This window comes from Bos indicus, chromosome 19, assembly GCF_029378745.1.
Source record: "Bos indicus isolate NIAB-ARS_2022 breed Sahiwal x Tharparkar chromosome 19, NIAB-ARS_B.indTharparkar_mat_pri_1.0, whole genome shotgun sequence".
Lineage (NCBI taxonomy): Eukaryota > Metazoa > Chordata > Mammalia > Artiodactyla > Bovidae > Bos > Bos indicus.
This window is the reverse complement of record NC_091778.1, coordinates 22,551,467-22,578,676: the sequence shown is the minus strand read 5'-3', so window position 1 is coordinate 22,578,676 and position 27,210 is coordinate 22,551,467. Positions and strand designations below refer to the sequence as shown.

General features: G+C 44.7%; 1 protein-coding gene and 1 long non-coding RNA gene across 3 annotated transcripts in view; one reads left to right on the top strand and one right to left on the bottom strand.

Annotated features, from left to right (window-relative positions):
- SLC6A4 (solute carrier family 6 member 4) overlaps positions 1-24,085 on the top strand; it is a 34,442-nt gene extending 10,357 nt beyond the window's left edge. The window contains exons 2-14 of the mRNA XM_019981525.2: positions 2,001-2,454; positions 4,882-5,016; positions 5,604-5,823; positions 6,742-6,880; positions 7,369-7,503; positions 7,841-7,944; positions 9,016-9,143; positions 10,171-10,283; positions 11,059-11,190; positions 12,195-12,294; positions 13,592-13,692; positions 17,419-17,586; positions 21,875-24,085. Of these exons, the coding sequence (XP_019837084.2) occupies positions 2,112-2,454; positions 4,882-5,016; positions 5,604-5,823; positions 6,742-6,880; positions 7,369-7,503; positions 7,841-7,944; positions 9,016-9,143; positions 10,171-10,283; positions 11,059-11,190; positions 12,195-12,294; positions 13,592-13,692; positions 17,419-17,586; positions 21,875-21,949 (1,893 nt within the window). The 5' untranslated portion in view covers positions 2,001-2,111 and the 3' untranslated portion in view covers positions 21,950-24,085. The remainder of the gene's footprint in view (positions 1-2,000; positions 2,455-4,881; positions 5,017-5,603; positions 5,824-6,741; positions 6,881-7,368; positions 7,504-7,840; positions 7,945-9,015; positions 9,144-10,170; positions 10,284-11,058; positions 11,191-12,194; positions 12,295-13,591; positions 13,693-17,418; positions 17,587-21,874) is intronic.
- Positions 12,835-23,754, bottom strand: LOC139177720 (uncharacterized). 2 transcript variants are annotated; one of them, XR_011562225.1, is made up of 3 exons: positions 23,619-23,754; positions 16,118-19,728; positions 12,835-15,282 (listed from the first exon to the last, which is right to left on the bottom strand). It is a non-coding gene; the product is annotated as an uncharacterized lncRNA (long non-coding RNA). The 2 variants fall into 2 exon arrangements; XR_011562226.1 differs by having other exon boundaries at positions 16,118-19,725; positions 23,619-23,743.
- Positions 24,086-27,210: the final 3,125 nt, after the last annotated feature.

Sequence of the window (27,210 nt, the reverse complement as noted above, 5' to 3'; positions counted from 1 at the left end):
AGTTTAATGTAGAAAACATGTCATTTAGAGGCCAGAGGCAAGTACAAAAGCCTTCTCCAAACAACACAACCAGAGACTGCCAAGTTCAGGTTTAACTGTGTATTTAAATATATTGATACCTCATCATCTCTCTCCAAAAAAAAAAAAAAAAAAAATTAAAAATCCCTTAGCCTGGTGAATGCTTCCTCATGGTGGATGAGAGGATGTGTTCTTATTTTAGAAGTCCATCAAGTCTAGTTGAGGTCCTGGGGAAGGTGGGGTGGGTGGGGTGATGGGGAAGGCTGGACAGAGGCATCAAGGTAAGCAGAATGGATTTTTATCTAGATCACTCTTTGTCAGAAATTCATTTCCTTCTCTAGGTCACGTTTGCCTCCTTGAGCTGAGGATAGAGTTGGGGGTGGGAGCCAGTTAGATCGAGTAGAGCCCAGGACACCTACCTCACACTTCCTATACACACACACCCTCGCTATATAGAGCTGGTTTCTCTCTCGTTGCTCTAATATTTTTGGATCAATCAATCAATGCCTTTAAATTTTTTGTTTTCTACTTTACAGAAAGAAACTACACAGTCAGCAAGGAACTCTAGTTACTTGCATCCCCTGTTTTCATTTCTAATCCTTACCAATATTTATGTGTGTAGGCATCAGTGTGAAGCAACTACTCTGTGTTCTAATTTTTCACTTACTACGTGTTTGTCTCTACATGTCCACATGTAGGTAGTTATAGTCAGTGAAAGCCCCACCAGGGTAAGAGACATTCACTGCCATTTTTACAAAGTCCCAGTTCCTAGTCAACCTCTGACTGTTGAATTTAGAAGATTCATGTCAGACCTTTGCAGTTACAAACAGCAGTAGCAGTCATCCCTAGATACCTTTTCCTAGAAAGGTATAATGTGATTTGAATTAAGCCGAAACATGTGTCAACTGCAAACTGTTTCAGAGTTTGAAAAGTTCAAGTCCAGAAGGTCAAAGTCAGCTGGAAGGTCCTGGCTCCTTACTACTTTATATCTGGTATAGGCTTGAAGTCCAAAAGGGCTCGGATTTCTACCCCATGTAGAAATCTCAGGGAGCTGAGCTGACTTCCCTGCACCCTGGCCCACGGCAGTGACATAAAGGCGTAGCAGCCCCGAGGCACGTAGGGACGGACACCAGCCACTTTGGCATCCGTAACCTCCGCGCTCCTCTCTCTGGCTCTTCTGGCGTGAATGAGAGGTGACCCTGCCTGCCCACTGTCACAAAATAACAAGTGGCTTAGCCCCAAGAGTTGCTGGGCGTGGCAAGAAGAATAAATGGTGAGCACCAGTGCCATTTAAGGCTCAGCCAGACTTGCAGAGGCAGATGGGAGTGCAGAAAGGGGAGGTACAGGTGGACTGCACACAGCTAGAGGCAGCTCAGACCTGCCCAGGGGTGTCCGCGAGCTGGGCTCCTGCAAGAGTGAAAAAGTCTGCACTGAAGGAGCTAGGGGCGCCTAACAAAGGTGGCCTTTTCACCTCTCTCCTACGCTCCAAATCACACCTGTAGTTGGTATGAAATATACTTTCGAGTGTTCAATTTAAATGATGGAGAGGACTATCCTATTTGCTGCCAGAAACTGCTTCTTTGTTACTTTTTTCCCAGCATAGCATCCAAGACAAAGTAAGTGTTCTGTGAAGCTTTGTGGGACCTTTGTTCTTCTGAGTCCCCGGTAAACTCCAGGGTGGGGTTCCAGTCCCTCAGCTGAAGTCAATACTTTGTTCTTAATGGAGCCTATGAAAAACCTGGGTTATTTGCTATCTATTTTCGATTGCCTGTTTTTTTTTTTCTTTTAAAACTACTCGGTTGTGATTTGATACCTAGCATGGGTTGAAAAATGTTGATTTTATTGACTCTTATGTAGCAAATAGGATATCTCTCGTTTAACAGATGGCTTTGTGATCCCATTACCTGATGTAGTTCAAGATGTATGATGAGTTACCAAAGACAAGTAAAACACCCAATTCTGTTCTTTTGCCTTTCCAACAGCACTCTCAGTCCCACTGATACAAAGTTCTGAGGAGATCCACAGATCTGAGCACCAAGAATTCAGGTCGGTCCTTGGCCCATGGGTGTCAGCATCACCTCCTAGCCAGCAGGATGGAGACCACCCCCTTAAATTCCCAGAAGGAGCTATCAGCGTATAAGGATGGAGAAGATTGTCAGGAAAATGGGGTTCTACAGAAGGGTGTCCCCGCCCCTGGGGATAAGGCAGAGTCCGGCCAGATCTCCAACGGGTACTCAGCGGTTCCGAACCCTGGCGCAGGAGACGACACTCAGCACTCCATCCCGGCTGCCACCACCGCCCTAGTGGCTGAGGTTCATCCAGCAGAGCGGGAGACCTGGGCCAAGAAGGTGGATTTCCTCCTCTCTGTCATTGGCTATGCTGTGGACCTGGGCAACGTCTGGCGCTTTCCCTACATTTGTTACCAGAATGGAGGGGGTCAGTATCATGGGCAGTGGGCAGAGGCTCTGACCCAGGGGTGGTCTGTAGGTCCTCTTGGGAGGCCAGAAGATAGATCATGTCTTTCCTACCTTGTTTAACTGATATGAGTCTGGGAACGTGGTTGCTTAGACTTTCAAGCTAGTCTGCGTGGGCCTGTGTGTGTGCTAAGTCGCTTCAGTTGTGTCCAACTCTTTGCGACCCCATGGACTGGAGCCAACCAGGCTCCTCTGTGTGTGGGATTCTCCAGGCAAGAATGCTGGAGTGGGTTGCCATGCCCTCCTCCAGGGGATCTTCCCAACTCAGGGATCGAACCCACATCTCTTGGTGTCTCCTGCACTGGCATTGGTGGATTCTTTATCACTAGTGCCACCTGGGAAGCCCCCAAGCTAGTCTAAGAGAAAACAAATCTCCACTAAACCAAAACTGTAAATTTAGGCATGTCTGTGGCTCCCTGGGTCATGAAGTTGAATGAAAGCTCCCCTGAAGCTCACCTCACCAGACTTTCAGCGTCGTTAGCACTCCATCTGTGGAGGAGCTCCTCCTCTCGTCCCTGCCTTACACAAGCCCTGCTCTTGACCAAGGAGACGCGAGGGAATGAGCACCAGTACTATGCTGAGTTCTTTCGTTCCTGCTGACTGGTTTTGCTCACAAGGGTCAAGAGCTGTTGGATCTGTGAAAGAAGTTGGGAAGTAGCTCCAGGGTCCCAGACCCTCCTGGACCTTTGGACCTGTGTGAGCTCAGGGCAACAGCTCAGGTCCAGAGTCTAAAGTCACAGTCTGGGTGAGATCTGTAGCTGAACCCAGCCACGTTAATGCCAAACCCAACCCATATATGGACATGCCTTATATCTCCTCCAAGAGTGTTAGATTTTTCAGGAAAGATGACTTCTTGTTCCTCCTTCTATCCCTAATGCCTCCAGAGCAGTTTATTTATAGATTATCAAAACTAGTAGCTGACTGTAGGCATGGACATGGGAGCCCCAGAGCAGAGCAGGGTAGAGGAATGAGTAGGGGTGGGGCCTCTGTTTTGACAGTGGGCTTGCTGTAGGAACAGGAAAAGGACCAGAAATGGGAATCAGATCAGTCAGTATTTGACGTGGGCTCTGCTAACAGATTTAGGAGGGCAGTTAAAATGAGGTTTGAGGGGTAGTTCTTTTGGGTCCCCTCATTTCCTCCATGACCAGACAGAGTTGCCTGGATTTGCTGCATCTTTTAAGGACCTGGGTCCATTACCTGCAATGGCCATTCCAGTGTGAGGGCCACGGGGTGCTTTGGGAAGCCCAGTCCTCCCAGCCTGGGAAGAGTGGAAGTTGGAATCATCTTATCTCCAGCTTGGGAGGACTCACCTTTAGCCTGAGGATTATATAAGGGGCTGGGTCACCCTTGATGTTTCCCCTACACTCATTCCCTATGTGAAACCAGTCAAGCAAACCCTCTGGACAGATGCCACCATGAGAACACAATGCGGTTCTTGTTCTCAGGCCAGGTTTACCCAGCGTGACTGTAAGTTAGGTGAGACCTTTCTGAGTTGCACCGATTTCAGGTTTCTAGGTTGAGAGTACTTCATTGGAGGGAAAGTTCTCAGGGAAAATCACAGGCAGCCCACCCTTTGGGCTGAAACTCAGGCTGCAGGTGAGCAGTGTGGTGTTTCCAGGTCTCGTGTCAGCCACGAGCACCGCAGACACCAGCATCTCCAGTGAGGCGCAGTTCTGCTCCTTTCCATTCTGTCGTGAACTACCTGCCTGTTCCAGCCACACCCACAAATCTGGCTCAGGAGGGAGCATTCTGGCTCTGTGGAATGATGGAAATATAACCAAATATTAATAATCAAGTGTCTGGAGCCAGGATACAGATGAACAAAGAGAGTAATTCAGTGACCATAGACTATGACAGCTATTGTACAGTTTGTCACAGGAAATCTGTTCCAGGGTCCCAAGCACTGGTCCATGTACTGGCTGCATCAGAATCACTTGGGGAGCTTAAAGATCTGTTACACCCATATCTGAAGCTTTTGCTGCAGGAGGTCAGGGTGGGTGTGCGCTTTTAAGCTTACCTGTGAGTCTGATGTGTGGGCTGGGTTTGGGAACCTCAGTTCTCAACCCTCCTCTTCTGGTAGAGGAAATAGGGGCCCAGAGAAGGGTCCTTCCGACAGTTAGCCGTGGAGCTGGTCCCAGTGCCTGTTGTGTTGACTCCTAGACCCAGCTTCCTTCCCACGTACTCTCTGCCACCACCCAAACCTCACTTCTCTGTGGAGCTCTGTCCATGACTTCCGGCAGTGCCCTGAGACAGGGGAGCAGTGTGCGGGCCTCTCAGGACAGGGTGGCTTCACAGCTCTGGAGCATCAGATGTCTCTGCGTATCCAGGTCATCTGGGCTGTCCTGGACACCTGTGGGCAGGGAGTGAAACTGTCTTTCCTCTGCCTCAGGGGCGTTCCTCCTTCCCTACACTATCATGGCCATTTTTGGGGGGATCCCGCTCTTCTACATGGAGCTCGCACTGGGGCAGTACCACCGAAATGGATGCATTTCGATATGGACAAAAATCTGCCCAATTTTCAAAGGTAAGAGAAAGGCTTGGGTGGTTGGGTGGGTGAGTGGGTCCATCAAGGAAGTGACGATTTCCATCACTGGGTGGGAGCTGGGGACCTCCTGGAATCAGTTAGACCTCAGGTATCCCTAGGAGATAACCTGAGTAATTAAGGTTTTGACTGCTTAATATGTATGAGACTGCTAAAGCAAAATAGAATAATTGGCAACTAAACTAAAAAGTAAACTAAGCCTCGATGGTAGGTGACTTTGGGGGAGAAGGGACGCATGTGTATGTGTGGTTAAGTCCCTTTGCTCGCTAAGTCCCTTTGCTGTCCACCTTAAGCTGTCACATTGTTTATCGGCTGTATTATAAAAAGTTTAAAAAGTAATTTCAATTTAAAAAGTAAATAGAAAAAGAAACATTAATAGCACACATACACATTTTCTATAACGTGTGATCTTGTAAATACAAGTTAGGAATTTACCACAAGGCCACTTTGCCACCGTGTCCCAGTGTTTGGGGGATGAAATGAACGGCAGCACCGCCTTTGCCACGCCCAGGCTGCCGTGCCTCGCTCCAGCTGCCCTTGAACCTGGCCCCCCTTGCCCTCTCGCGCAGGGATAGGTTGCGCCATCTGCCTCATCGCCTTCTACATCGCTTCCTACTACAACACCATCATAGCCTGGGCCCTCTACTACCTCATCTCCTCCTTCACGGAGCAGCTGCCCTGGACCAGCTGCGAGAACTCCTGGAACACTGGCAACTGCACCAACTACTTCTCCGAGGATAACATCACCTGGACGCTCCACTCAACGTCCCCTGCAGAAGAATTTTACACGTAAGTGCATGTAAGTGAGGGGGTGGCCTGTTAGGGGCAGGCCACACCCCTGGGCCTTGGCTTCTTGGGAGGCCAGTGGGGGCCAGGGACCCTTCACCTCTTGGCTGATGGTTTTTTAATTGGAGGAAAACTGCTCCGCAGTGTTGTCGGTTTCTGCTGTACAAGAACGCAAACCAGCCATAATTATACATATACCACCTCCCTCTTGAGCCTCCCTCCCCTCCCTACTGATGGATTTCGGAGAGAAGCTGGCAGGGAAGGGGAGTAAATGTGGGTGAGGGGGTTGGGAGAGACTACCTTGAGTATTCCACAGTCTCGGCCTCTGTGTTGTACCCCTTTTCTGTTGTGCCCAGGCTGGTCCCTACCTTCACCTTCCAAAATTATTCCCCCGCATCAAAACTGCCCTCCCTGGGCCTTCCTCTCAGCCAGCTGTCATGGAAGCAAAACCTCCCATGACCTCAGTAGTTTGAAGCTACTCAAGAGTTTCTGGTTTCATATGTTCACATGGATCTACCCTTTGGAAGAAGATGCCTGGAGTAGGGAGTTTGCTTTAGTGCTGGAATTTCAGGCAACGGCAGCCCAAAGGGTGGGGGAGGGGTCCCCTGCCACACGTACAAATCCTCATGCACTGATAAGCCAGCCGTGTTAGTCACCGGCTGGGTCCCTGCCCAGGAGGGAGACCTGACATCTGCCTTTGGGCCGAGTGCTCTTCCCAGGGTCGGTTGGCTTGAGTGCCCTATTCTCTTCTTCAGGATGGCCAGAGCCCCTCCCAGCTCTCCCCAAAGCTTGGTGGCCACTTGGTCCTTGCGGTGCGGTTTCCGTCTTTTCTCTTGGCCACCACCTAGAGGTGTCACACACAGTGTGTGTACTCAGGTCACGGCTCATACCCCATCACAGGCCCTCCTTTCTCTCATTCAGGCGGCACGTCCTGCAGATCCACCGGTCGAAGGGGCTCCAGGACCTGGGGGGCCTCAGTTGGCAGCTTGTCCTGTGCATCATGTTCATCTTCACTGTTATCTACTTTAGCATCTGGAAAGGCGTCAAAACATCTGGCAAGGTGAGGAGGACTCTGGCTGCAGATCCAGAGTCTGCCCAGGGGCCCTGGAGGATCTCAAACTCAGAACTCAGTAGTCTGGACAGCCACAGACAGGGGGACGTGGTTCCCTTTACACCGAACCCATTCGGTGATTCTCAATTTCTCTTCAACCAAATCTTTTAGAAACTTCTAGAAATGGGTCAATCCCAAGAACTATTATATGATTTTTTTTATTCCTTTACTCCACTGGTAGTATCATGACTGATAGTAGCTGCAATGCACTGGTCGCGTTACTGTCTCCTGCTGGGTGTTGTCCCTGCTTTACAGATGGGAAGTGGGTTTAGAGGCGGTACCCGCAAACGGGATCAGATCCCTGTCTGAGTCTAAAGGCCACACCACCCTGCCTTCTACAATTACAGAAGAAACAAGGTAGATCTCCTTTCTTGGAGGTTTTTAAGAATAAGACACCAGCATTCATGTGGTGATAACCTGTGTTTCCTTCCTTACAGGTGGTTTGGGTGACAGCCACCTTCCCTTACATCATTCTTTTGATCCTGCTGGTGAGGGGGGCCACCCTCCCTGGAGCCTGGAGGGGAGTTCTCTTCTATTTGAAACCCAACTGGCAGAAACTCCTAGAGACGGGGGTAAGATAATGAGGAAAGCAGTGTGCATTTGTCTGTCTATACTAACTGAAGCTAGTCCTAGGACTACAGGAACAACTAAAATGTGGGTTCAGTGGTTAAGTCTGCAGTGATGCTTTAAACTGGAACAAAGCATGCAAAGCACACTTGAGGCCACTGCATTGGTTTATGCCTCAATGACAGGCAATCATATTTGTCTGCACTTGGTATGTGGCCATCCTTACAGGGAACTCTGAGAGCCTGTTTTCTGTCTCAGCACATAGCCACGTCGAGGCACAAGGGTGCTGGCCCAGCGATGGCCTGGGTCTCAGCCCCGAACTTCACCTCTGCTCTATTACAGGTGTGGGTGGATGCAGCCGCCCAGATCTTCTTCTCTCTCGGCCCTGGTTTTGGGGTCCTACTGGCTTTTGCGAGCTACAACAAATTCCACAACAACTGTTACCAGTGAGTATCTGGGGCTGCCCCAAGCAAAGCGTGGAAGCAGAATGAACATAAGTAGCCTGGAGGAAGGCAATCAAATTGGTGGCCTCACACGTGGCCAGGCTCAGGCCATGTTGACACTCTGACCCTCAGGAGTACCACAGGTGCCTGACCAATTCACTCATGGCCAGAGCAGCCACCCAGAACACAACCTCACCCAGGCCACTCAGGAGATGAGACAGGCCCCAGACTTTTGTTTTGTGAGATTCTCTCTTTTTCAAGAAAATTAAATTCTGAAGCAGGTTTACAAAAATTGCAACATACATTAAATGTTTAGATTTGACCTGTTAATATTTAGCAAGAAAAATTGTGATGTGATATGTTATACACACACACACACACACACACAATTGTGCTGTTCTGACCAACACAGAATGCTATGATTTATATGAAAATCTCATTTCAGAAATGTAACAAAACAGGTAATATTGTTCCAATTATGATTTAAATATCACTCATCATCTTTAGAGTTAATTTTGTCTTAACAGTCTGTCACAGATGATGATGTTCAGTAATCTGACTGTGCTATTCATAGGAAAATTACAGAATTTTTTTTAAAGGAGTTTACATGCATCCTAAGCAATGTGCCCTTGCATTGGGACATCAGCCTAAAGTTGTATTATGATAAGGTTCTCTCTTAAAAGTGTCAGGATGTCTTTGTGGCACTCTTACAATCTCATTTACAAATAATGTCAAAAGTCTAAATCTGAGATCTTCTCAAGCATGAGGCCAAGGCCCCCACTCTAGCTCAGGCCCTGTTTCAGAACAAGGCTTGTTTGAAATCCAGCAGTCTGTGCTCTGCTGCTTTATAGGATCTCTCTTGAAGCCACTCCTGACCTGCTGCTCTCCCCATGCCGTGCATGGTGATAACAGCAGCTTGTGCTTTGAGGTAATGCAACCTAAGAGGCTGCACCCTGGGAGGAGACAGTCTTGAAGTCTCTGTGAGCTCAACCCGTTCATCCTTGTCAGTCTGGAGACATTCTCCTCAGACTCCTGACTTAGAAATGTCTCAGTCCCTTGGGTTTTCTGCTCCAGAGACGCCCTGGTGACCAGTGCGGTGAATTGCATGACGAGCTTCGTTTCAGGATTTGTCATCTTCACAGTGCTGGGGTATATGGCTGAGATGAGGAAAGAAGATGTGTCTGAGGTGGCCAAAGATGCAGGTAGGGACCTTGGGTTCTGTTTGGGTTACTTGCTCCCACTGAACTGCTTTGCTGCTCTTTGGATCTTTACAAATATCTTAACTTTTGCATTATTTCTAATAGTTCCTCTTAAGTTTTTCAAAGGTTTTAGAGATCTAAACCCTTTCCATGTGTTCAGGCCATAGTGGGGGGTGGGACAGCTCCCTTGGGGCCCAGCACTAAGGCCTTGATACACTGTGGGCTTGAGAATATGACTTGGATGATGGCTCTTAAAACTAGTGGGTCTGGGTCCTGTGATGGGTCCAAGTCTAGTAAGCAAATGATTACCAGTCCTTAGAATTTCCTTTTGCAGAAAAAGAAACGTAGATGATGCAGTCACTGTACTCTACTGTGAGTTATCATGGAAAAAGACTGACAGACGCTGAGAGAGGTGATGGGATCTTGTGGATGGAGTCCCAGGGCTTCTTGCCAACGTACGTCTGTCTTTGGCCTGACGTGGTGCTCTGATCCCGTCAGCCTCATGCCCCAAACTAATGTGCCTGATTTGGACCATGGGAGGTTGAGGACATGTTCCTCATACCATCAAGAAAGTCAAAATAGCTGGAAGGCTTTGTTCTAAGACCTCTTTTATTCTAAAATCAATTTAACATTTTCTACTGTTCTGGAGCTAAAGAGAGAGCTAAGTGCTGTGAAAATTTTGGAGATCTTTGTTGGGGGGTGAGGAAAGCACAAATTTATTATATAGTAGAAACTCTTCTTCGTGTACACAGATTTGCTAGTCTTGGGGTCTCAGGTTTGTTTCCTTTCTCCACGTTGGTTGAGGACACACACTCTCCAAGGCGGATGCTATTCCCTTCCTGCCTCCCAGGATGTCAGGATAGCCAGGTAGGGTGGTGTGGGGTGTGAGGAGGCATTTGGTACATGTCCAAGCCTACTTCACATGTAAGGTCTTATGACAGGCGGCATAATTGTTGGTGTGGTCATTTCCCCCGAGACATGTCTGTAGGGCAGGTCTTGGTGACCACCTCCTCCTCTCTCCCCGTCTCAGGCCCCAGCCTCCTGTTCATCACATACGCAGAAGCCATAGCCAACATGCCAGCATCCACATTCTTTGCCATCGTCTTCTTCCTGATGTTAATCACCCTGGGCTTGGACAGCACGGCAAGTGAATGGGGAGGGAAATCCAGCCCTGGGGAGGCGGGAGGAGGAAAAGGAGAAAGGGGAGGAAGAGGAAGAGGCAGCTGTACCCACTCCCTCCCGTGCTGGCCACCCCAGGCCATGCTGTCTGCTGCCCTCTGGTGCTTCGCCAGCCCCTGTTCACTTGGGCGCTTACTACCCTGTAGTACATCAGTCATTAATGGCAGCAGATCCCAACGTTTTTGGCACTAAGGGACCGGTTTAATGGAAGACAACTACTCACCTCCTGCTGTGGGGCCCAGGCTACACGCTGGTACCAGTGCATGGCCTGGGGTTGGGGACCCCTGATTCATGGAATAATGAGGGTAAAGTGCCAGGCAAGGTCAAGAGCTCAGCACATGTGAACTGCTGTGATTGTGCTCTGTCCCTGGACCAGACTGGCAGCACCTCAAGGCCAGGGCAAGGTCCCTCTTATGTCTCAGTGCTCCGTGGCCCAGCATTCATATCATTAATGTGGAATGAGTCTCAGCTTGGAGTTGGTGTTTCTGGAAAAACCAAAGTCTCCCTGAGAGACCTCATGGGAAGAAGTCCTATCCATGTGCTATACTTTCTTTCCTTGGTGTCCTTAGCGATCTAAATGATGGGGTAATATGGAGATAGGGCCAGCGAGGAGGGGGAACTGGTCACGATCAGCTTGACAGGCCACGTGGCAATCTTAACCTCTCCCTCTCTTCACTGTCCTGGAAGTAGCAGATTTGTCTCCAAGTCTCCATGATGACTGTTTGTGTGCCCCATTCAGTTTGCAGGCTTGGAGGGGGTGATCACAGCTGTGCTAGATGAGTTTCCACATGTCTGGGCCAAGCGCCGGGAGTGGTTTGTGCTTGGCGTGGTCATTACCTGCTTCTTTGGATCCCTGGTCACCTTGACTTTCGTGAGTACAACCCCCAACCAAGAGTCAGCTTTTCATTGGGCACTGGGACACTGCACGAAGCTCTTTCTTTCCAGCCCACAGGGAGCCCTGGCTTTAGGACCAAAGAGGGAGAGGCTGTTACTGCTGTTAAGAAGTTAGTCATCACGGAGAAGGAGAAAAGTTGTTTTTGGCGGCATCTGTCACTAGAATTTGGGCATGGAGCTGGAGGTTCAGCATTTTACAGCAAGTCCAACTAGATTTTTATCTGGAGAAAAACTAAGACTTGCCTTTTCAGTCTATTTCCAGTCCTTATGGCTGCTTTCTTGGGAATACTGCCCAGAATATCTGGAGGCTGGCACCTTGGGTTTGTCACGTTGTCTCCTCCAGAGAAGTTGCAATGGTGATGAAGTCAGACCTTCTCCAGTGATTTCTTTTTGAGGGGGAGGGGAGCTGAGGTAAACACTATAAAACTGTACATCAGACAGTACCTACAAGCATGGCAGGCTTGTATCCTCCTGACTCAAGGCGGATTTTGTAAATCAACTTACCTTTAGGCCATGACTCAAATGGCTCTGGAGCTTCAGCAGGGCTTTGGGGACCTGTGTAGGACCCATGGGATTTGTGATTCAGGACAGAGGCAAAACCATGACCACTGGGCCCAGTGTCCGGTGTTGTAAGTTTCCCAGATTCAGTCTTTAGGGACCAGGATTCTCCAGGGTAGAGTACACAGAAGGTGTTCAGTAAACTGAAGAAAGTAGATCGAGAGGTGCTTTTCAGTTTGTCTTTAAAGCTTTGGGGTGGGGAGGAAACAAGAGAGTGACCGGTAGGGCTGGAAGAGGAGTCTGATAGGATGAGATCTTGCCTACCCTGCCAAAGCCAGTCTAAGAGTCAGGCTCTGGGGTATTTGTATTCGATCCAAGGTGAGAACTTTGCAGGATTATCCTAAGAAGTTCTTTTTGTCTCTGTTGAAAAGAGGAGGCAGTGCCTCAGCGGGCCTTGAACCAAGTTGGTGGTCTCGTTTCCAGGGCGGGGCCTATGTGGTGAAGCTGTTGGAGGAGTTCGCCACGGGACCTGCAGTGCTCACCGTGGCCCTGATTGAAGCAGTTGCTGTGTTTTGGTTCTACGGTAAGATGCTTCCTTCCACCATATCCTTCCTACACCAGCCTGTGTAGGCCCCAGAATACACAAGGGCTGGATTTGTCAGAGAAAGGCAGGCCAGTGTACAAGACATCACCTCCTGCGTGCCTTCTTCAGAAACAGGTCATTGTTTCCTCCAGACTCTGTACAACAGATTGCCTAAGCTCCTGGGAAGACTTTTTTTCTGAGTAAATGTTTACTCAGTGGACAGGCTGAAGTGGTTCCCTATAGCTTATCCACAGTGGTTGCTTAAGATCTGACAGACACAGTTTAGGAGCTTATCTTCCAAGCAAGAGGCCAGAATGTTTCTGTTTGGATTATCTGTCTTGGTAAAACCTCCAGTTTATTCCCCTTCCCCCAGCTGTGGGATGGAATCTGATAAGGGTGAAACCCCCAGGAGTGCAGAGTAAGCTGACATGGGTCCCTGGGCAGGGATCCCAAGAGTCCATGGGCAAGGATCGGGAGGGCACAGACAGTGGAAATGAAGAAAACCAAGTTCAGAGATCTTTAAAATCAAAAAGCGATTACTTCATTCTGAATATATTTATTTTCCCAGTTTCTATGATAGCACAACAGCCGCATGTACATCATTACACGTAACATGAAGAAGGCGGGGTCCCATGTTTTGAGTTATATGTGGGCCTGGTTTGGGGACTTTTGTGTGTGTTTGAAAGAAGTCCTCCCCACCCCCTCAGCACTTCAGAGAACCAAGTTCCAAGTCTGTGATGCTACAGACCTGTGGGCACTTTCAGGGAAGCACCCACAGAGCGCTCTTCCTTCCCCTTCTCCATCTCTCCCCAGTCGGAGTTCCCACTTCTCACTTTCCTGCCGGTTACTTTGTAGAGAAGAACCTTGATCTTGATCTGACAATATGAATGAGCAATAGTGTGGTTAGAATTTTCTCTTGAAAGTTTCTAGCATATGGTCAGAGTCAGTCTCTATCAAGTGGGTTCAACATTTTTAGACAAAGTTCAACTTCCTTTTCTACAGTAAGGATAAAATCAGATATATGGTGAAATCCTGGAAGGGTGGTGTGGGCACCAAGACGAGGCTTTACGACCCTGCCCAAATGTCCACCAGTCCCCCCACTCTCTGTAGAAAGAGCTTTGCTTGCTATAACAAGCATTTTTGTGACATGTTTGCCATCCCACTTTCAGGCCAGACTGGTGTCCCTGAACCCCTCCTATGGAGAAATTCCAGAGTTGCTGCTCTCTCTGAGTCAGGGGCTAGGAGGACAGTCTGTTTCCTCTCTTAGTCAATCTCCTCCTCTTTTGGATGACTGTAGGCATCAATCAGTTCTGCAGTGATGTGAAGGAAATGCTTGGTTTCAGCCCTGGATGGTTCTGGAAGATCTGCTGGGTAGCCATCAGTCCTCTGTTTCTCCTGGTGAGTTGTCATCTTCCTTCTCCTCTGGCCCTAGAGAAAAGATTCACCCTCACTCACTCACCACCATCCCTAGAAAGTTAACCACTCTTCTGGCTTCTGTCACATTATTTCATCACTTCCCTGCTCCATGATAATAACAGGTAACATTCATTGAGCAAGAATTGCCAGGCCAGACTTTATGCTAAACTTATAGCCACTGCTGTTTTTTTTTTTTAATGAAAAAGGGTGAATTTATTATGAATATGAAATCATTATAAATTACACACACAAAACAGCAGAGTCCCCAAGATATATGAAGCAAACACGGAAGTGAAGGGAGAAACAGACATTTCTATGATTATACTTGAAAGCGTCAATCCCTGGTTTTCAATATTGGATCAAACGTCTACACAGGCAGTCGATGAGGAAATGGAAGATAAACTCAGGTCTCAGTTTGGTTTTCGGTCTAAAGTTTTACACTCAGGGTGAGGGTCTTGTTTGCCTTTCCTGAGTCTCAGCCCCAAGCACCATTCCTTCCCTGCGTGGAGAATATGAAAGTGAACTAACGAACAGACATGGCTTCTTTCCTCAGGGAACTAATCCAGTGTCTCTCCTTCCTTTGAAAAACAAATGAAAGGATTTAAGTAGATTATCTAGAAGCACTGGTAATAATATAAATTAATAACCCATTTATGTCAAGACTTCTGCTTCTAGTAATGGCAGACTAGTGATCCAGACCAACCCTCTCACTGAAAACAGCTAAAATGTCTGGACTTAAAAATACATTGTGTTTTAAGTATACAAAAAAGCAACAGCAAGATGACAGGGTAAAGGAACTACGAGGCCAAGATCTAGAGGAACACTGGAGCCCACAGCATATACAGAGCCCCTGGTCCTGAGAGTATCTGCTGCTTGGGGTAAAGTTGGCTTTGGTTTTGGAAATCTCCAGTGTCCAGGGAATGGAAGTGAAGGAGGGCTTCTGTGGTAGAGAGAGAGAGATGAAGCAGAACAGAAGCAAGAATGAGCACGCTGGCCATCTTACAGATGAATATCGAGACATGCAGGTACACAAAGCACAAAAAATAAAGGGCTGCCCTGGGAAAGTAAAAAAGAATGCGAAAGAGTTGTTTTGAAAGAAGGCACAGCTGTATCCATGTCCTCTAAGGAAATGGATGGCCCAGATAGCCTAATAAGCTGGACTGAAGGAACTGTCTCTCGCTCTAGAAGATCAAAAAGCTCCTTCCACCCTAAATTGAGTTACAGATAAATGAAAGAAGTGAGAGTAATCCCTGCTGATGTGCACGGAGTCACTTTACCCCAGGCTACCTCAGAGCACACTTGGGATGTTAGCAGGGCGCTTATCCATCTTTGGGCAAACAGGCAACCCTTGGAGCTGAGCACTCTCATTTGACAATAAATGAATTCTACGTCTGACTCAAAATCTATGCCTAAAGAACTCTGGCGGGGGTCATCTTTAAGAAAATGAGTACAGAATTACTAGGACACCTGTCAGGTCCTTCATGAGCAGCACAGTAAGTCCTAGCAGCCACGATAAATATTATCATTATTATTTTTTTGACCACACCAAGCAGCATGAGGGATCGTAGTTCCCTGAAAAAAAAAAAGATTGAACTCAGGTGCCCTGCAGTGGAAGCACAGTCCTAAGCACTGGACAGCTAGGGAAGTCCCAATACATACTGTTTTTATGCAATATTAAAAAAAAAAAAAAACTAATGCAAAAAAAATTACTGATGAACAAATTCCAGCATTTTAAATAAACACAAGATCTGACCATATACTTGGCATGTCTCACCTCACTCACTCTCATCTGGTCCTATCAAGAATTTGTTTCTTTAAAGTATTGCACTAAAATATTATTTCTTGATTACTGAATTTTGGCACCCCCTTAAATGCTGTATCCAAGGTGAATACCTCATATGCCTTACTCTAGTCCTGGCCCCATGCTTTTAGTATTTTCATTTCTGTGGTGGTCTGGCAAACTGGGTGAACACTTGGGCTACAATCAATGATTTTCTGTGCCAGTAAAATCCAGGTACAGACCTGGGTTCAGGCACGTGACATAATTTCTGTGACGTTCACTATACTCACTTCTTCTAAAGGTGCTTCAGGGCACAATTAAGAGGAGGCAAATCTGTCCTCCACTTCTGGGTTTACTTAACAGATCCCTTGCTCTGGGCTTTTTAAGGCTGCTTTAGGTAAACAATGAGCAGCTTACTTAAAATATTCTTTTTCGTTGAAGCTAAGTTATGAAAAAGAAAATACTGTATATGAGCAAGAGGAGGTGGGGGTGTCTGGAGCAATACTTGGTGGCCACAGTGGGAGCCTGCAGCCTCCCTGGACTGTGTGAGGTTCCACACACCTGACACCAAGATGAGACAAGTTACAGCTCCTGACCAGACCCTACGTTTCCCTGTTCCAAAATCACCTTCCTTAGTAGCTGGGGCTGGGGCTGAGGAGAGTCTGTCTGAGGAAAAGGTTTGCGAATGGCAAGGCTCGTTTTGAAAGCTTCTTCCTGGACTTAGGAATAGTACTGTGCTGAAGATGGATGTGTGTTTAACAGTTTCCCATTTTTATTACCTGAGGACAAAGAAAAAAAAGATAAAAATAGACATTTAACCACACAAATAATTTACATTACTGTCTTCTTTATGACTATGAAATAATAAGATAAAATTAAATCAAGAGCAATAACAATTTCGGCACAGTGGTTACTAGGCAAAAACTGGCATTTACGCTCTCTCTGGAAAACAAACTGAAATAAGAAGACTCATAAACTGAGTGTTGGGAGTGCAGCGTGAAATTTTTCTTGGTTGAAATCTTCACTGAATTTTTAAGTAAAAAGTGTATTAAGCTGCTGTTTCCTTCCATTATTCCTTTCATTACACGGGCCAGTGGCAGGCAGGCATTTGTTGTCAAGATGCCTCGTGGCAGAGCCAGCCTTGTTGAAACCCTAGTCCTTAGCTTGGGGTTAATATAAAGAGAGAGGAGAGAAGAAACAGGTGCTCAGGAGTCTGCATCCGCTCCAGGTCTTGAGAACCTTATTATGTCTCCTGGACGCAGGTGCCTTCCATCTCACCAAAAACATCAGCAGAGAAATGCGGGGGGAAATAAATAAAAACAAAGCAGAGAAAGAGATGAAGCCCTAGGACTGGCAGGAACCATGGAGAGGCTGCCCAGTTTATTCCTCCACCATCTGACAAACTGGGGCCTGAACTATGCCTGATGGATGCCAGTCTCTTCTCCTTTGTATCTCCCCTCAATAACTCGCTGAGGCCTTGGCATCCCTACTGTAGGGGTTGAGGTGGGGGTTGGGGAGGAAAAATCAAGATAAGCACTTCCTTGTTTGCAGTTGAGGCACAGAAATTAGTGACTTCTTTGTGTCAAGAGATCAGTCTAGCATATCTCACCCTTAGGCAATTTCCTGAAATTTTCTTCCCTTTAGCATTGGTGGCTTCTCCAGTGGCTCAGCAGGTAAAGAACCCGCCTGCAATGCGGGAGACCTGGGTTCAATCCCTGGGTTGGGAAGATCCCTTGGAGAAGGGAAAGACTACCCACTCCAGTATTCTGGCCTGGGGAATTCCATGGACTGCGTAGTCAGTCCATGGGGTTGCAGAGTCAGACACAACTGAGCCACTTTCACTTCACTTCACTTTCTGTGGTATCAGGACGGTCTCTGTGTGGGTGTTGTGAAAATTTTTTTAATGTTTCTTGACATTTCTGTTTTAGTTCATCATCTGCAGTTTTTTGATGAGCCCACCACAGCTACGACTTTTCCAGTATGATTATCCTCGGTGGAGCATCATCCTGGGTTACTGCATAGGAACCTCATCTTTCATCTGCATCCCCACATATATAACCTATCGGCTGATTGTCACTCCAGGGACACTTAAGGAGGTATGTGCTAGTCAGTGTGTGTGTAGACTGGTAATTGTTTGGGAAGAAAAGGGTTCTTATGCTCTATTCAAAGGAGAGAAGTCCACCGCAAGGATTCACCAAGAGGCTCTCAGCCTTATATAATCATATACCTACATCACTATGTAGCCTCTGATAGCTGCCACTGTCATCTTAGGGTATCTCCCATAAGCCTCAAGTATGAAGGTGAATGAGTGAGCTGTTGTCTGGATGCGCCACAGTGCACAGCCTGGTATATAGCATTCTAAACATATTAGGAAACTGCTTTGCCTCCTGCATTCCATTGAGCACAGACATCAGATCAGTGGTGTCTGGAGCAGTAACACAAATTTGATTTAAGTGGATTTACTTTAAATCCACTTAAGTAGAGATTATGGTGGAAAATGTCTGTGGTCACTTTTCTAACAGCAATGTGATAAGGGCTATTTCAAAAATCATCACTAAATAAGGATGTTACAACAATATTATGTGCGTGTGTGTTAGTTGCTCAGTCGTGTCCGACTTTTTGAGACCCCGTGGACTGTAGCCCACCAGGCTCCTCTGTCCATGGGATTCTCTAGGCAAGAGTACTAGAGTGGGTTGCCATTCCCGTCTCCAGGGGATCTTCCCGACGCAGGGATCAAACCCAGGTCTCCTGCATTGCAAGTGGATGCTTTACCATCTGAGCTACTAGGGAAGCCCAATAATATCATAGTTTTAGCTTATGTTACTGGAGGAAAAAAAAAGCTGCCACTATAATAGCAGGATTTGTGTCAGTAAATGAATAGTGTGCTGTAAAAATTTCAGTAACAGAACCTTACAATTTGTATAAGATTGTATATATTTTAAAGTATCTTCATGTAGATTATCTTACTTTGTTATCAAAATACTTCGTGAGGTAGATGGGCAGGTATCCTTAGCAAAGATTCTGAATCTGGGAATGCTGATGCTCACGGTTTCCCTATTTCAGTGACTTGTATAGGGACGCACAGTACAGGGAAGCTCAGAATCCAGGGCTTCTGGGTTTTGGTCCAATGCCCTTTCATTCTTAGGTGCAGCTTCTCTTTTGTGTCCTCAGGGTACTAATGGTTTGCGGATGTAGACATTGGCTCTAGATTAGGGAGACGAGTTGTCACTTTTCATCCTGCGCTGTCAGAGTTAGTAGTTCAGGCCACCAGGATTCCCAGCAATGTTAGCAAAATTGAAAATGCTGGGTTGTTACTTGCTTGGTTGTGTTTCATGCCACAGCGAGGGTACTGTGGCAGGAGAGCCTGAAGAAGAGGCTGCTTACAGAAGTCCGTGGGTGGGTGCTTTTGCCAGAGGCGAGCTCAAAAGTGAAAAGTGGTATTTGGGGGAAAGCTAGAGGGATGTGCTCTCTAACAACCTGAGATCAGCTGGGCTAGTCTGTGGGCTCTTAGAGGCAAAACTCAAATATGAGTTTATCACACTCATCTTCCTAAAACATTTCACAAGAAACATGAAGTGAGAGCCTGAGGCAATTACATAGCACCTCTTTTCTGAGAACTGAGATTGCTTCTTTTTGCAAATAGAAAAACTGAATTCTAGGTGAACAGAACTCTGCAAGGAGTTCCTAATTTCCTACTCCCAGAACAGCCCTATTACAACCTCATTTCTCCCAAAGGGCCGTGGATTCTGGTGTTGTCTGAAATATATGTTCAGGCCAGAGCCACTGTGTCTGCTCCTTCAGGCTGTTTTTTATGGCAGTCATGACAGCCCACTGACCCCGCTCACCAAACCCAGAGGCCAAGGTCAGGGTTGCGCATTCAGGTCAATACATTTCAGTATTCTTTGGTCACAGACTGTACCTCAAGTCTTGGTCATCTTTCTTGCAAATTCCCGTTGGCCACAAGGAAATGCTACCCAAAGGTGTACAATTAGAGAGCTCAGATCCGTTAGTAGTAGAGAAGGCTGACTGCAGGGCCACCAGATGGGAAACAGTGGGTTAGGAAGCATCACGATACAGCCAATCAAGGGGGCCTGGGAGGGAAAAGACTATGGCAAGTCACTTACCTTCTCTGGGCCTTAGTTTCTTCATATTTAACATGTGCTCACTGAACTGGATTAACATTTCCAAAGTGTGTTGTAAGCAGCGTAGTTCCATGGGATATCAATTAAGTGTTACTGCTGAGGAAATGTTACATGGTCAAATAATTTTGCAGAATGCTGGATTAAGGCAAAGTTAAACAGGTCTCTTTACAACAGGACTTCTGAAAAACCTTAACATGCCTATATGCATGCTTAGTTTCTAAGAGGAATAAAGCATGTTTTTGCCAAGCACCCCAAGGGACTATTAATTTTTTTGTGAATACCAGACTTTATGGTCTATAACATTCTATATATGAGGGAGGGAGAACTCATATGACATTTTGGTATGTTTTTTTTTTTTTAAAAAGACTAAGAGTAAAGTAAATTTCATAACTCTTCTGGGCCCTAGCCACATACAAGGCTGGAGTTTGTGGAGTAAGTCACCACCTGCTCACCTGTAATTTAGAGCCTGTCACGGGCATCTGCAACCTGGAGGTCTCAAGGTTGGAGTCATCACCTGGATTAGGTGACTGTCAGAGAAGCCCTTAGTGACCTGCAGAAAGACACTGGGAATATGGTCCCTAATAAAATCATGAAGATGGTAACAGTGATCCAGTGCTTGCATGATCACCTTGCAGAAGGCCAGGGACTGGAAAATTTTGAGAGCAGTAATAGTCTGGCAACTGGAATGCTGCCCAAATACGGGAAATAAGTGTACCTGGCCTTTTGGGAAATAAGCAGTAAGAAGGGCAGCAGAATGGGCAAGTAGAGGTTACAGCACAAAACCTTTTGTGCTTTTCTCTGTGGGTCTTGCTTCTGCCATACGCCTGACTGCTCTTCTCTCTCTGCACAGTATAGCTTCACTGAAGACTAGTTAGAGTGATGTGTCCAGTTCTCAAAAGGCCTAATTCTCCTTTATCAGTTATGGGTTACAGATTCATCTTTGAGAAAGAACGGTTTGTGAAAATTTGCTTTCTGTGACCAGACATGTCCAGGTAGCTGATGAGCACTGTAGTAACTCCTTTTTAAATGGATTCCCAGGGTGAGGTTTCATTACGGTCATCAGGAACACAACACGAACAATTTTGTGAATTTCATTACCTATGAGAATGGGAACTTTTAAAATTCCATAGGCCCTGCTCCTTAAAGAAGAATAACTCCCAGAACCAAGAAATAAAAGATTAAAGGGGACCACATACTTTTCAATCCAAAATAAAAGGACAAGTAGCAGAGCCTCATCTAAAATCAATAAATCAAAATATACTTTCAGATCCAATTTTGCTTTGCTAACCATAGGTTCAGATTTTTGGCTATCAAAGATTTTACTTAGCAACTGAGTATTTTCTTTCCTAAACCTCTGCAGTGCTCCCTACATCTCTGAGCTGTTTCACGTCACCCTAATGCTAAGTTTTACAAGGCAGGCTGTGTATTTCATACCCAAACCCAAGCATATTTCAGATCTGTCCAAAAGCTTCTGTGCACCCCAGCTGTTTCTATGGTAAAGATTCTCAGTCTTTTCCCTGTAATGAGTACTATGTCAAAATGAGATTGCTTTAGCAATGATGATTTGAATGGGCACATCTTTTAAAATTATGTAATAATTTGCACCCTTGTATGAACTAACTACAGGTGAATTCATTAAGGCAGTAACATCTTGGCTGTTCCAGTGACTGAGCACTATCCACTGTGCCTGTAATGTGTATGCAGGGCACAAGGAGCCTGGCTGAGGTGGGGGGAACCAGAATCCAGTGCTCATTCTGCTCCCCAAGCCCTGTGGGCCACATGAAGCCTCCTCTATCCAGAGAAATGGATGTCCTTTCCCAGACCATCAAAGGCATGTTATGGGCCAGCATTGGTTCTATTCAAGGGTCATCATTTTCTCCTATTAGTGTTAGAGTGACTTTTTAGTTTACAGATGCTTTTATATAGTTCCTTTATATGGCATTTCTACACATATTTGAGAACAAACAAATGAGGGATTCCTTTCGTTTTTAAATTTCTTTCTTTGGCTGTACCTCATGGCATGCAGAACTTCCCCGACGAGGGATCAAACCTGCACCCCCTGCAGTGAAAGCTGGACTGCCAGGGAAGCCCCAGGATTCCTTTCTTAACAAGTCAATAAAACTATTCCAATTTACTATTAACCACCATTTAAATGCTATTTAACCTTTAATATTAATGTTGAAAAAAACTTTAAGCATTAAATTACAAGAATATTTATAACATCATATCTTCTTCCTAACAGCGTATTATTAAAGGTATCACGCCAGAAACACCGACAGCAATTCCCTGTGGGGACATCCGCTTGAATGCTGTGTAAAACATCAACAAAAGGAAGATGGCTTCCCAATAACCTCTTCCTCCAGTCCTGACAAGTCACACATCGCCTTCTCCCTCTAAGTCAATGAGTTTCCGGCTAAGCCTATCAATGGAAGGGCCTTCTTCATAGAGACACAGTCCCAAAAGACTACGGTGCCCAGATTTTTTCGGCCTCCAGTCACTTTGTGTGAAATCTCCGGGACATGTTACCACGTTAGACTCTGTGATGCAGCTAAAGTGGACTGCTTTGAATGTGTGAAGCTGTGTATGAAAACCACCATGTCATCATTAGGACTAGTTTAGGATCAAGTCTGTGAAAGTCTCCTATGTCATTCCTTCTTATGATCATCAGTATCTAATATCGTTTGCTTCCAAAGATTTCAACTGCTCATGACTGCATAAACCATGTAGGAAAAAACAGGGATACTGTCTTGCTAGCCATATGTTTTCTGAGTAGCAGAGAATCCTATAGCTGGAGTCTAGTAGAACCCTGTAACCTGTGTGCTGCTGTGGAATCAGGAGAGGAAGATTTAAGAAGCTAAATTGAAAAAATAATGTGTATGTGTGAGCATGTGTGTCTGTGTGTACAACTGTTCCAGTGTATCCTTACCCATTACAAACTATATGAATTTCCTCTAGTTTTTTTTTACATTAACAAATTCCACCTACTGAAATTTGTATGTATGTTATTATTTAAAGGGTATAATGACTATGACAGGCTCTGCCACCTATTCCAAGGACACTGCTTTAGCCCATATGCTTTCCTCTATGGGCTGGCCTTTAATATTTGCTGCACTTCACTGCCATCTTCCTGTCTCTCTCTACTAAACATACAGGGTAACAGTCCACAGGCTAATCTGGCCTATTTCATTAGTCACTGTGGCTTGGCTGTGAACTACTCTGAAGATGAATATTGATAAATGCATCTTCAGTGTTCAGTTGGCTATCTGGTTTAAGCTCTGTCTACTTCAAAGGACTGAGTTTGACCACTAAGGTTATTTTGCTTTGTGAAGAGCAGATAAATCTAATTCTCAGAGGGTGTAGAGGTCTGACACCCTGACCTAAACCAAGGTCATCCTCAATCCAAAAGTAATTAAGAGAGTCTGGTAAGTGAACCTCCTCCCAACTCCTTGACTTTTCCTGGGTGGCCATCAGGATAGTGGGCCCTCCAGATAATTTTCAAGATTGAGTCTAAATAAGGCTGATTGGAAAACCACATAAAACCCTTAATACAGATCTAGTAAATGTGACTTCAGTGGCTTGGGACACTCAGATGCATAGGTAGAGAAGCAAATTTTACCATGTAGTGACATTTCCTTAACCAAAACCTTAAAGGCAGTAAAGCCTAGTCAATGATAAAAGGACTCAATCTTCTGGCCCCGTATCACATCAGTCCTCTACATGAATCTAAGTCAATCCTAACAACCTTACAGAAAAAAGATCCCTATAGTAGAGGCCTAATTTCATCCAATTATAGATCTTTCTCCCTTGGCTTCCTTTCCCCAACAATAATCCCCAGCCACCTTCCTGTATTCCACTACATCCTTCTATTTCTGATGCCCTGCTTTCCCCAGTGGGGTATTTTCCCCATAGATGTCAGCTGCTGAGAAATTTCCCAAATTATCAGAGGAAAAGAGGAGGGGGATTTAAAATGACTCTTAGTGACCTACCTTATCTTTGCCTTTTCATTCCTTCTTGCTACCTTATGTCCATTCTCTTTGCTTTCTAGGGTGCTGAAAGGAGAGAGGTGATATAAGTGGCAGTGTATTTGGTGGTAAATAGCTTTGCAAATTTTAAGAACTTGCTTTATATGGATTCTCCCCCTCTCACACACGCTTATACGTTTTCCAAAGATACCATTTTTTAAACAGCACTTTTTCAAACAAAGAGTTTTGTCAAGCCAGGTGTTATACAGGTGTTTTGAAAATTTTCAAATGTCACTAGACTTTAAAAAAATCCAAAATCTCTCTTCAATATAGTCTGCATTTACTTGATTCCTATTTATCAATACTACTCTGAATATTTTTTAAGGAAAACTTAGTTGGTAGACCAACTTTAAAATAATCTTTTAAAGACCTTTTACATCTAATGTAGTATTTACATAAAAGCAAAAAATAAAAATGGAATGAACTGTAAAGTGCTGAAGTTAATTTCTTTTCTGTAATTTACTAGTAAGAAATAGGGAACAGACAAGACACAACAAAAGAATGGAGGCCAATTCAGTTGACTGAGATTGTTCCTACATGTTGATATGTAATGGAGTCCAAACAATTTATCTCCATTCCAAAAAAACTTGAGACCCATTTAAAACTTACTCCATTTGTTGTGTGGAATGCATGACTTGTAACCTAGATTCACTGCCCTGGCTGCCCCATCTGGAGATGGAAGCAAAGACCCCTACAAACCCACCCAGTCAATCAATGTATTAGCTCCAAAATCATATAATGACAAATCAAATAATGAATCTCAAAGTAAGGCAAAGTGATTCTGTGAGATTAGTCACTCTCTCACCATCCTCTCTTTTTATGCAGCTTGTTAATTTGGTGCCACCAATACCAAACAAAATTTTAAGTACAAAGTTCCACTTATCCACCCCAAATCTCCTTAAAAAGGGAGACTATTCCCCTAGAATTAGAACTGTTCTCTCTGAAAAGTAGGAAAGACTGACCTGGTATGTTCTATCTGTTGTACAGTTGATTTGGAGGTCATCGTCAAAGCAAAGCTTAAAACCACGGAATGCAGCAGCTTAACTGTGCTGTTCTTACGCATCTTAAGACAATCATTAGCTATCCAATGGTACAATCCATGCCCGGTTCCTTTCGTAGCATGTCTTTCGGCTCATAAATCAACACCTGGTGCTTAAGATATCATTAAAATAAGGCAGTATTCAGAAGGCATTTTCTCCATTTTTTTGGTCAGAGACAGTTGGGAAGAGCAGTAGATCCCTCAAAGAGACTATTACAATCTGTCATCACCATAAACCAATGAAAACAAAACAGTTCTACGCCAAGTAGGAAGTTGTATACTTCAGTCATCATGGAGCTCACCTGTTACTTACAAGGAGAGTTACACAAAAGGCTATAAATTAGGAAGGTAAATTTAGAAAGTGCTTGCAAAGTATGCTGGAGACTGAAATTTATAAATCCAAATATTGAAGAAAAAAACAAACATTAAGACAAGGTATATCCCTATACTGTAGAAAGATTTCCTGGTGAAACATTCTGAATTTTTTTCTCCAATATCACAGATAAGCCAGTGATATATATTGTGTCCTGTTTAGTTCCATGGAAGGGCTATTTCAAAAGCTCTAAATCTTTTGTTATTTTTATAGTATCACCTTTCCCCCTCATTGGTTAACTGTCTCTAAATTTCAATGATGGAACAATGTTTTAAAGTTCAGATAACTACATTAGAGGGCAGAAACAAACCTACTTACTTTCTCTACTCTTCCTGGGATCTAGAAATTTCTAAAGAAATATTTCCTCTCCTAGAATGACATAATACTCCTCTCAATTTTTTAATAGGCATTTACTACAATGGAAAAGATGGAATCTTAAGTATGTCTTTGCTTGTGTAACATATAGTTGGAATCCATTTAGTGCTGTTTCTACATTAGGTGTATCAAAACAAATTTTGTAATGATTCACAATATATTTCAATTGAAATTTAAGCTTGTATTTCTCTTAACACCACCTCATAATATCCATACCAAACTGCTCTACCACCAATCAAGTTTTACTTCCTTATCAAAAAGAGATTATCTTCCCTGGCCAAATCTACTTTGGAACCAGTGTGCACTGGTGGAGCACATCATCAGAAAAGTTTTATGTCTGCTAAACTAAGAACCTTATCATTTAGGAGAGAGAATAGGTGATTTCAGTCCTTCAGTTCTACAACTGAAGACTATAATTATAGTAGATAATCTAACAAATTGTAAACACTGACAGTTCAAACAAATATTTAGGAAAGAGGAGCTAGCCCATCTCTAGGCTTAAAATGCCTGAAGTGAAAGTGACATACATCAAATAAATCTCTCAGAGAAATGTTGAAAATAAAGGAATGAATGAAAGTGAAAGTGTTAGTACGTCAGTTGTGTCCAACTCTTTGCATTCCCATGGACTGAAGCCTGCCAGGCTCCTCTGCCCATGAGATTCTCCAGGCCAGAATACTGCAGTGGGTAGCTGTTCCCCTCTCCAGGGGATCTTCCCAACCCAAGGACTGAACCCAGGTTTCCTGCACTGCAGGCAGATTCTTTACCATCTGAGCCACCAGGGAAGCCCCAAATACCTAAATTTCCATAAACAAGAATATTTGCTAATTTTTAAAAAAAGTTACTTGATTCTTACTCGAACTCTAATATTAGAAGTATACCTTATCTTAAAACTGATACATGAAAAGTGCAAAGTTTAAAGGATAAAATTAGGGACTTATGTAAAATAAGAATTTGCAGTTATTTCTCCAGTAACATTTAAATATGATCTACATATTTACATGATCTACAGTGATTTACAAAAAACACAAAAAACATTTTCAGGATACTTTGTGTTGAACGTATCAATGGTAGCGATTTAGTCGCTAAGTTGTGTCCGACTCTTGCAACGCCATGGACTGTATAGACTGCCGGGCTCCTCTGTCCTTGGGAATTCTCCAGGAAAGAATACTGGAGTGGGTTGCCATGTCTTCCTCCAGGGGATCTTCCCAACCCAGGGATCAAACCCCGGTCTCCTGCATTGCAGGCAGATTCTTTACCAACTGAGCTATGAGGGAAGCCCCGAAAGTATCAATGGGGTGCTTCAAATTCTGGACTATATACAGTTAACTGAATTATATAAATGGTACTTCATTTTCCTCATCTTTAGTTTCTTCTTCCACATGATTTATAGCCAAGAATAAATAAATATTTTCTACTATTCACCTCTGTCAACTGTGGTTATATGAAATTGTCCAATGTTATTTTTTTCATGAAACATTTAAACTTCAGTGACAGAATTAAACCTGTTTATACAAAATAAAGAGTCCCCTCTTTAAGATGCATGAAATGCCCAGGTACTCATTTATGCAATTTAGTCACAGATGTTCCAAGTTACATTTTAAGACATCAGTAAATGCCTTTTGTTGTTAACTACTACTGTAGTAACTCTTAACATCATGATGAATAGACTGTCTCATTAAAAAGAAAAAAACAGAATGAAACAAAAATCCCTTCCAAACTCTTAAGGTTAAAAGAAAAATCTTAACTGTGTATTGTCAAAACATCCCCCA